We start from the raw sequence: 10,657 nt of genomic DNA on the forward strand, positions 1-10,657 counted from the left end.
TGATTTGCAGGCAGTCTGCAGAATGATTGTCTTTCTTAAAGGGTCACTTTGCCAACTTTCAACCGGCGTTGTATCATAACTAAATGGCTAGTATAAATGATGCAAATGAACACTGTTTAACTTCCCTCCATCTTGCTGCACCGAGATCTCCCTGATGTTAGAGAGAGCAGGAACGATAACCATAATAATGATCGTGACAATAATCGAGTAGCGCAGGGATGACGTATTTTTGTACGCTTACCCAGAAGTCCCTGCACTGCTGGTTCGTCAGGCGAACAGGCAGTGGGATTTTTGTATGGGAATTTTCGGTTAGATGCATGAAATAAGGTCTGTGGTTAACAGATGTTTATGAAACAGTGAAGTTTGTGTTCAGCAAGATAATCTTCACAAATGAGGACCACTTTTATGACTTTTGAAGCGTAAATGCGTTGTTTTTTTCTAATGCGATTTTCAGAAAACGCTTCCTTGTTCGTTGATATAGGACTTGAGAGGACTGCAGTGAAAATGCACAACAATGTGTTTGGGCTGGAAAAGCCGAAATGAAAACTCCACACGCTCGGATCAAATGAATTTTTTTTTTTTTTTAATTCAAGACATCAGTGCAAAAAGTGCTCAAAGGTGCAAAAATAATAGGTGGTTTAAAAAGCAGCAGCAAATGGTCATTTCTGGGAGTATCATCATCAGTACTGCAGGTACAATGTTTGACACGGACGATCAAGACAGACAAATGCTAAGGCAGCTGCACTCAATCAGTCAGCTGATAGACCCTTTTCACAGGGGGCATTTTGTGTCAGAAACTAGGCAGGGTAAACACAGGTGCAAGCAAAACAGTTGTTGGAAGTTGGACCAGTTGGAAGTTGCGACAGTAATGTTCCAACTTCCAATCATGGAAGTTGGAAACCCCTTATTAAGTATCAAAGAATGAACATGGTTGTTGAGTAAACAGAGATGAGCAAAAAACAGTACAAGATGAAGCAATTGATCACCTGTCGCTCCGCTCCACTAATGTTATTGACCTTCTTTGGTGTCCGTGTGGCCTTCAATACATAAGACAAGACCAACCGCCAACACACGACCAGAAGCACCATACACAGAAGTGATCATAAATCACCTGTAGCCAGACACTTTCAGGAAGCCAGACATCCGGCCACTGCACTTACATTCTGTGGCATTGATCAAGTTCATCCTCATCGAAGACACACTGATCTGGAAACTTTTACAGTGTGAAAGTAGATGGATTTTACTTATCACTTTGATGCATACAGGATCTTTTGAACCCATCTTTGTCATCTTTTCACAGAGTGTTGCATCTCTGTTTACACAACAAGCGTGTTAATTCTTTATTATGGCTTATGCCATTTTGGATGTTCTTGACTCTGTGAATGTCTAGACATGATTGACTCTACTCTTTCTCTGTTTGGAGCCTAGTGGTTTGGTGCCTTCAATTAGACAATCAGCTGCTGACTGATTGAGTGCAGCTTGGCTGTCTTGATCTTCCTCCAAACATTGTACCTGCAGCACTGATGATGATGATGATGATGATAGTCCCAGACTGAAACGTTCGCTGCTGCTTTTTAATCCACGATTGTTTTTCCGCACCTTTGAGTTTTGCACTGATGTCTTAAATTAAAAATATATATTTTTGCATTTAATCTCAGCCTGTGAACTTTTCATTTAGGCTTTTCCAGCCCAAATACTTTGGTGTACTGTGCGGGTATTTACAATGGGCTGTATGTGTGTTATGTCACTGTCAGCTGCGTGGTGATTTTCAAAACATAACTGGTAATTGAAATTATGTATTTTAATTTGTCTTTTGTTTATGTTTAGGTGTCACAGTGTTCAGAAATCAGGGAAGAAAAAGAATAACATTTTCACTGCATGCAGAACACTTTGTCTTTAGGACCCTGGAGCTCTTAAACCCTATGTATTTTCACTGCCGTCCTCTCAACTTCTGTCTTCTATATCGATGCCACCAAGACTACTTTTTTGATGCCCTGACTAGGCGCAGTATCACAGTATTCTGACTGTCTCGTTGATATAGAACATTTTAATCGCATTATAATGTAATCATGAAGTTACAAAAGGTAGTGATTGTCATTTAATTCTCTTTCTTTTGTTCCCCTTTGTAGTTTGTGACTATTTACAGTATTTGATCATCTTAGCACCATTTAAAAAATAAGGTTCCAACCCTTAGAGTGTCTTCCAAGAGCTAAATAAATGTTGAATAGTGCAGTGGAAAGGTAGCAATAGCTAATGCAACAGCGGATGTTGACAGTAGGCACATTTACATGGACCAAAGTAATCTGCTTGTGTAAAAGCCCAAACCGATTAAAAATGCTCCATATAAACACCTCAATCAGCTTAAACAGGCCCAAACCTATAGAAATTGCAATCGGTTGCAGAGGGGTAGTTTAAACCTTTTCATAAACCGATCAAAGGAAAAGATTTATCATGTAAACGATGGAATGGATTACTCTCTGGCTGCGTTATTTCTGTGCATGACCATGATGCCTTCTGTCTTGACATAAAGGAGACCAGGTGTACAATAATTATCGTATTTGTACGATAATTCTGGCCCTCTGTATGATGTACGATCAATAATGCCAAAATTACCATAATGTACGATAATTTGATCATTTTGTGACACTTAGTTGTAATCAATATACTAATATGGATCATATGTTTATACATGTCTTCTTCACAACGTCTTTGCAGCCAATCATGCATTCATGTCCCCTGGGACAAAGTCATTTGAGTTCCTACCAGTGGTAGATAGTGCTGGAAGTATTATTATTTTGCTGTTCATTGACCTCAGTGGAAGTACTTACTGGTGTCAAATGTACTTTAAAAGTAAAAAGCACCTCATTTAAAATGGAAAGGTGAACGTTGTGTTGTGATTTTAACAATGAGATTTAAATCATCATCATGATCATCATCAGTGGGCGGGCGGTGTTAGTGGGCTGTCTGTTGATGTAATCATGTGTGACATCAGTGATGTCATAAATCAGTGAATTGTGATGTCACTTGAGCAGTTGAGTGATGTCACTCAAGCAATTGTGATGTCATCAGCGATGTCATTCGAGCAATTGTGATGTCATCAGTGATGTCATAAATCCTTCCTGGCTGAGGCTATATAAGTGGTGGAAGCATGTCCTAATTCACGCTTTAGGCTACCGGTATGATTACAGTATGAATTTATTTTTCACTTCGAGAAAATGTACTTGAAGAAGTGTGTGAGAAGTGTCAATTGCTTGAGTCTCACGGTCAATGCGAGAGTTGGCAGACCCGTCAAGTTGTATTCAGCACTTTTGCGCACGTCGCACAGCTGTTCAATTCTATGGGTGCATGCTGGGTGCATGCTGCATGCTGTGCATGCTGTGCATGCTGGGTGCATGCTGTGCATGCTGTGCATGCTGGGTGCATGCTGTGCATGCTGTGCATGCTGTGGGCGCATGTAAACACCAGATCATATTAAATCACATCTGCTTCAAAGCGATTGATTTCAATCAGATGGAGGAAAAAGTCTGCATGTAAACGCAGCTTAGTGATTGTTTCAGACGGACACTCAATCGCTCTCAGGTCCACTTCTGAGTGGTCACATACATGAGAACCTGCTAATATTTACATATCCTGTGTTAAACAAGATATGATCATTACATGTCAACGCTTAAATGGAATGCTTAGGCGTACAGGATAAGTGTCATGTGACCCAAGGACCAGTCACGCTCGACATTTTTGCGATCTCCCTACTCGCTGCAGCACCCTGCATCCATACTTCAGCGTAGAAATGGTGATTCTTATCATGTCGTTCCGTGAAATAAGAAGCACATGATCATCGTTCAAATAGGTCAACTTACAAATTCCTCCCACGAGTGTTTCCTGTGAAGAATGTTCAAGCTTCTTGAAACTTGAGTTGCATGAAAGATCTCCTTCATTTGTCCACAGATAGTTTCAGGATGGAGGTCGTGAAAATTGGTTTGATTTGCATTCTGAATTTGTACTCTGCTCTTCAGATGATACATGATGATGGTAATATTTCTGAATAATCACATCGCACAGCAAACCTTAGTGCTCAAGAATTCTGATTCATTGCTCAGATCCGTTTTTGTTGTTTGTTGAGCTGCTTTTTTTATGTGGCCAGTATCAGATTCCAGTGAACTGGTCACAGTCCTGAACTGACCTGCATGTGGCATGTGCAAAACAACAATAACAAAGACGTCACATGTAGGTTAAAGGTTTATCACCTAAAACACGGTCACGCTCACTGTGAAACGGGCAGATAATCCCACCTCGACCGCATCGTTGGCTTCTTCCTTAAGCTTCTTTAAACTTTGCTTTTAAGGCTTCTCTCACACTGCAGCCACGTTCTTCTGTGAACCCATTCGGCCATTTCTTTCGATAGCCGGGCCTATGCTTTCCAACACAGACCGGCTACAATACCACCCCTCAAGTCATGCTTGCACATAAGTGTCACCCAAAATCTAAAGTCTAAACTAAGCACCATCCCTCCACTGAACTGTGAATGTTCTTGCTCTCTTCTTAACATCTTGATTTCCTTCCTTGTGTGTGTGTGTGTGTGTGTGTGTGTGTGTGTGTGTGCGCGCGCGTGTGTGTGTGTGTGTGTGTGTGCCTGTATGTGTGTGTAGGTGGTGAGCGGTGCCGGACATTGCCATGGCGCTGCTGCCCCGGAGGAAGATGAAGGTTCTGGTGATGGTGGTGATGTTACCCTTCTTCCTCTTCATCCTCATCTCCCGGCAGGGGAACCAGGGCAAAAACGGGCGGCACAAGGTCCGCGTCCCAGAGAAGCCCTTCTGGTCCAAACTGGCTCCCAACCCGGCTTACTGGAACCGCCAGCAGCAGATCCTGGATCTCCAGCACAATCCCATCCTGATCTCCAACGACAGCTCCGCCGACACGCCTGATTGGCTCAACGACACGAGCTTGACCTCTGACCCCTGCCAACCTGACCTCAGGGTTACCACGCAGGTGAAAGACTACAACTCCCTACCAGGTCGCTTCAAGGACTTCCTGCTTTACATGCGCTGCCGCTCCTACCCGCTTTTGGTGGATCAGCCTAATATCTGTAAGGACTCGCCTTACCTGCTGTTAGCTGTCAAATCCCTCACGCCGCACTTTGACCGCCGCCAGGCTATTCGTCAGTCCTGGGGACGGGCAGGCGTCCTGGCCAATCGGACGGTGGTGACCGTCTTCCTGCTCGGCAACGCCACGGCGGTGGACCACCACCCGGACCTGTCCGGGATGTTGCGCTATGAGAGCGCCCGCCACAGGGACATCGTCCAGTGGGACTACCGGGATTCCTTCTTCAACCTGACCGTCAAAGAGGTGCTCTTCCTGGAGTGGATCCAGACGCGCTGCGCCGGCGCTCGCTACATCTTCAAAGGCGACGACGACGTCTTCGTCAACACCTTCCGCATCCTGGACTTCCTCCGCGGCCTCTCAGGGCCCAAAGCCAGGGATTTGTTTGTGGGCGACGTGATCACCCACGCGGGGCCGCACCGCGACAAGAAGGTCAAGTACTTCGTCCCGGAGAGCATGTACGTGGGGACGTACCCTCCGTACGCAGGGGGCGGCGGCTACCTCTACTCTGGAGACATGGCCGCTCGTCTACAAAACGTATCGCAGCGCGTGGCTCTCTACCCCATAGACGACGTCTACACAGGTATGTGCCTTAGGAAGCTCGGGCTGGCCCCCGAGAAACACAAGGGCTTCAGGACGTTTGACATCGAGGAGAAGTATCGGGCGAACCCCTGTGCCTACAAGAGCTTGATGCTCGTTCACCCCAGGACGCCGCAGGAGATGATCCAGATCTGGGCCTGGCTCAGCGACCCGGATCTGAACTGCCAGTAGCAGCAGCAGCTCAGTGGCGGCCATCTTGGGTCTGACTGAAACTGTTTAATGTTTGCCCCGGAGAAGACATTTTGGGGGATGATGACTGTGCGGTACTGTCCGGTGTCAACTCACTGTTCTTGAAAGGTTGGAGAGTGACCCAATGTTATTTTATTTCCGGGTTGGTTCATGACTGTAAAGTCGGGCAGCTGAAAGTTGTTAAGATATTACTGTCATGGTCGCTTGGGCTCACCTAGCCTCAAGCGCCCTTAAAAATGAGGAAGGACTGCATTATTATTGCGTAGCTCCGTTTTCAAAATGGCCATCATAGTATTTGGACATGACTTGAGTCAGACGTGTGTAGCCAGCTGACCACGCTTTAGCGTTGAATGAGCTCCACCCAAAGTGATTGTGTCTTTCTTTGCCTGCACATATTTATATCACCACTATTTATATGGCCTTTATAATGCTTTAACACTGTGTGTCTGTCAGCTCCATGACGGAGCTTCTCAATGCTGTATTATATGAAGGTGGAGACCGGGACTTTTGGACGCGTCCACCAGGTTCTTGGCCGGCCAGGTTTATTGACAGCGCTGAGAGATGACATGATGTTTTCTGCGCTCTTCTTCTTGAGTGCCCAAATGTGTCAAACTTTAGCAAAAGCAAGGACCCTAAAAAGAAGGATAAGACAACACTCACGCCACAGTGTTTGGTTTTTGCATTGGGGGCCAGTGCTGTTGAAGTGAATGTGGTGGGCAGGGTAGGTCCCACTATAAACCATCATATCTATGCTGTTTCACCTTTGATTGAAAAATGCTTCCACCAGATTAAAGAAAACACATTACATGTTGACTGATGTTTTTTGGTTTTGTTTTGCATGTTGGTTTTCCTTATTATTGGTCTTCAAACAGAGTCCAGCAGCTGCATGTACAGCTGCATGTACAGCTGCATGTACAGCTGCATGTACAGCTGTACAGTAGCTCAAACCAAGCCCCTGTTTGGTCCAAAATAGAGCTAGATTAGCTAACTACACCATGACCATCATGACCAAACGGGGCATCAGTTGAGCTATACTGTATGCAGCTTGTTTGGAGACCAATAATAAGGAAAATTAACATGCACATTTAGATTTAAAATAAAAACGCATCAGTCATCATCACGTAATGTGTTTTCTTTAATCAACTTGAATCAAAGTTGAAACGACACAGATGTGATGGTTTATAGTGGGACTCACCCTGCCCGCCACATTCACTTCAATAGAGCTGACGCTAAAGTCTGGCCCCAATGCAAAATTCGGCCGCTGTGACAAGTCAGTGATGTCTTATCCTTCTTTTTACGGTCCTTGTGCAAACGCAGGAAGTTGTTGAAATGCATGCAACCCGGTAGCAAACGACTAGCACCTCCCACATGCAGCTGTTTAGTGCTGCTCGCTGAAACGGAGGCTCCCGGTGGACACACCCTGAACTCACGGTGGAGGCTACATTTGTGCTCCTATTCCCATCCACAGTCCTACAAATATTGAGTTGGTCCGGCCCGTCCCCCCCCCCCCGTGAAAGAATTGTGCAAAATGCTGTTTTCTCCTCCCTCTCTGCTGTAAGCAAATGAAGAACTCAATTTTCAAAACACTATTCACTTTTACTTGAAGTTCATCACACAAGTCCTCTAAAATAGACTTAGACTTAAATAGTCTTCACAAGTGTTATTATTTTGTCAAGGACACTCAAGTCCCCTACTGTCCACTCCCAACAATATCCTGTCAGTTGTTTTGATGTTGTGTTTTCTATCATTTTGGGGGAGAAAGTGTCACTGTTTTCAACTGGTAATATCTCATTTTTTAGAACAAAACTCTTTCAAGCGTTACAAAGTTTTGAGATGTGTTTTGGGGCGGAGTCAGCACATCCTTTCAGGAAACGGAGGAGTAGGACTGTAGCCTCGCTCGGCTCAGCGGGTCTGGGCTTGATATGATGGGTAGAGAAATCCAAATGCTGTCTTTGGCTTCAGGTTCTTGTACATCCCGCTTTATCCCCCCAAAAAAAGAAACCGCTGGGAGAAAATCCCAAATGCATATTTTCACAAAGAGACGTCATGTTCAAGCTACCAATGCAAGTCTCCTGTCTGTAATCATGATTATAACATGCCTCATGGTTGCCTGCAACTGTTTGTCTTCAAATTATTTGCTTGACTGTGTTATCAGTGAGACAAAAGTGCTCAGTGAAAAAAATATATAAATTATATATACAGTAGGTCAAACATGGTGTCGCATCCAAATCCCACGCTTTTGTGAATGTCCATTATTCGACAGTGAAAATGCTGAAGATACTACGAGAAGATTGATGATCACTGAAAATAACTGATCATTTGAAAAGATTCATTCCAAAATGTTACATATCTTTCCTCAGTATTTTAACAAAAACACAAATGGTTACATCCTTTTAAAAAGTGATTGTTTTACAAGTTATGGACTCGTGATAGAGGTAATATTCACTCAAGAGTTTTACTTTCATCCTGGGAATTGTTTAGTCAGAAGAATAGGTGTCATATCTTTTTTAAACATTGGATATTATCTTATTTTGGAATGAAGTCTTCATTTTATATCAAAGTGAAATGCTCGCCTCGCTGCTGCATTGCTTTTGTCAGCACAAATGTTGTCTATTTTTTATTCACTTTATGAAAGAAATGCTGCACATATTTACTTTGCGTCAATATTAAATAATGTGCTCCTTTTCAGCTGTATGTGAGGCACAAAAATATATAAGACACTTGACACATATGTTTGGGTTTTTTTCAAATGCACCTAAAATGTTGCGCATTGTGTTACCGTTTAGAAATGAAGATTCGACAGTTAAATGACATCTCAAGAGAAATAGACGATCGCTTCAGTCAGGTTCAGCTTGTGTTCTCACCCGGCCATCACACGCTGATAGAGACTTGAAAAAGAGTGTTTTGTTTGGTATGTTTGTCTTTACTCTGGTTGGAGTCAGTCACTTTCACTTTTATTCATTTCAAGAAGTGGGTTTTCTTCAGTATTCAACTTTAAAAAGACCCAATCCCCTAAAGACAAGAGTGAAATAAAGGCTTTATCTTTGTTGTGTGACCCTGTGACCCCAGCCTGGGAAAAGAGAAACAGGACTTCAGATGTTTTGCTCTGTTAGAGCTCCCCCTGCTGGTCAGGTGGGTTGACTTCTAGCTGTAGGAGTTTCACAATTCATTCATTCACTCACACACACACACACACGCACGCACACACACACGCACACACACACACACACACACACACACACACACACACACACACACACACACAGAGGTTACTCAAAGACTCACAGCTTTGTTCAAATACTTTCTAACTGCCTTGAGTTCCGTTCATTGACTTTTTAGATACCTCGCTCTCTCTCATTTATGGCAACAGATCTGTCCTTTTTGCTACATTTAACTATTTGTGTTCAAGACGGACCTGCGTGAAATTATATTTGTGATATATTTATGGTTACTCTTAGTCTATTCTACGCTGATGCGGTAAAACCCAACCCACAGATCTGGGCCTGCAAATAAATTAAACACTAAGAATTATTTACAGCTTCTGTTTGATGTAGGTCTAGTCAGAGATGAATTGGAAATATGAAAAGAAAGGAGACAACATAAGGCAGTTTGGAAAGTATTGGGCCAGAGGCAGAGGAGAGCTGATTTCTCCCTCTCTCTGAAATATTGAACTGGAGGCATCATCTGTTGTCTTGATCCTGTCTGGGCCAGGTCAGGTGACCTCTTCATCCTCTCTGGACCTGGTCAGGTGACCTCGAGATGCTCACTGCTCCAATAGACCCTTCTCACGGGGGCCATTTTGTGTCGAAAAGGCAGGGTAAACACAGGTGCAAGTAAAACACTAATGAGGGTTTCCAACTTCCATGATTGGAATTTGGAAACCCTCATTAGTGTTTTGCTTGCACCTGTGTTTATTCTGCCTTTTCGACACAAAATGGCCCACGTGAAAAGGGTCTATAGCAAAAGCAGCTCACATTCTGGGTGCACATGGATGCTGTCTGTGGCTACTTGAAATGTTTACATGTTTTAAAGGGACAGCTCACTCTAAAATCCAAAAATACATATTTTTCCTCTCACCTTTAGAGCTTTTTATCCATCTAGATTGTTTTGTGTTAGTTGCCTGAGTTTTGGAGATATCGGCCAGCTAGCGAGTGCAGTTCGGTCGAAAGAAAATAGTGCCTACATGAAACTGCTCACAACAAGGTCTGTGGATTATCTCAAGTAACTGGGTCATTATTTATGGAAAGAGACATTGCTGTTGAGTTTTTCAAATTTCAAATTTGTTTGTTTTTGGGCACTTTAATGTTTTTGGGCACTTTAGTTTGAGCACCACAAGCCGTGTGCCATCCAGTTCCATTGTATTGGAGAGAAGGCAGACATTTCTAGGGCCAATATCTCCAAAACTCAGCAACTCACACCAAAACTTTCTAGATGGACAAATGGCACTACAGGTGAGACAAAAAATAAGTATTTTTTAGGGATTTTAGGGTGAGCTGTCCCTTTAAATAGTCATTTTCACATATTTTTATAATCATTACCAATTTGTCCTTCAATTTACAGCCCGATGTTTCTGTCCTCTTGGTTCGTGTGTCTGTTCTCCATCACTCTGCTTTGAATGGTTGTTTTGCTTCACTGCTTTCCCCAGATGTGCGTATCAGACGCATCATTTAGCTGGATGTTTTGATGTTTGTTGCACCGCCCCCAGTCTCAGTAGCCACGCCACGCCCCCCCTCAGTCTCAGTAGCCACGCCACGCCCCCCCTCAGTCTCAG

The 10,657-nt window shown here is 43.6% G+C and overlaps 1 protein-coding gene across 1 annotated transcript in view; it reads left to right on the forward strand.

Moving 5' to 3' along the window:
* b3gnt2b (UDP-GlcNAc:betaGal beta-1,3-N-acetylglucosaminyltransferase 2b) overlaps nucleotides 1-9,711 on the forward strand; it is a 56,794-nt gene extending 47,083 nt beyond the window's left edge. The window contains exon 3 of the mRNA XM_083651171.1: nucleotides 4,647-9,711. Within this exon, the coding sequence (XP_083507297.1) occupies nucleotides 4,672-5,868 (1,197 nt within the window). The 5' untranslated portion in view covers nucleotides 4,647-4,671 and the 3' untranslated portion in view covers nucleotides 5,869-9,711. The remainder of the gene's footprint in view (nucleotides 1-4,646) is intronic.
* Nucleotides 9,712-10,657: the final 946 nt, after the last annotated feature.

The sequence above is a fragment of the Poromitra crassiceps genome, assembly GCF_964638095.1.
Source record: "Poromitra crassiceps genome assembly, chromosome: 14".
In the NCBI taxonomy this organism is placed as follows: domain Eukaryota; kingdom Metazoa; phylum Chordata; class Actinopteri; order Beryciformes; family Melamphaidae; genus Poromitra; species Poromitra crassiceps.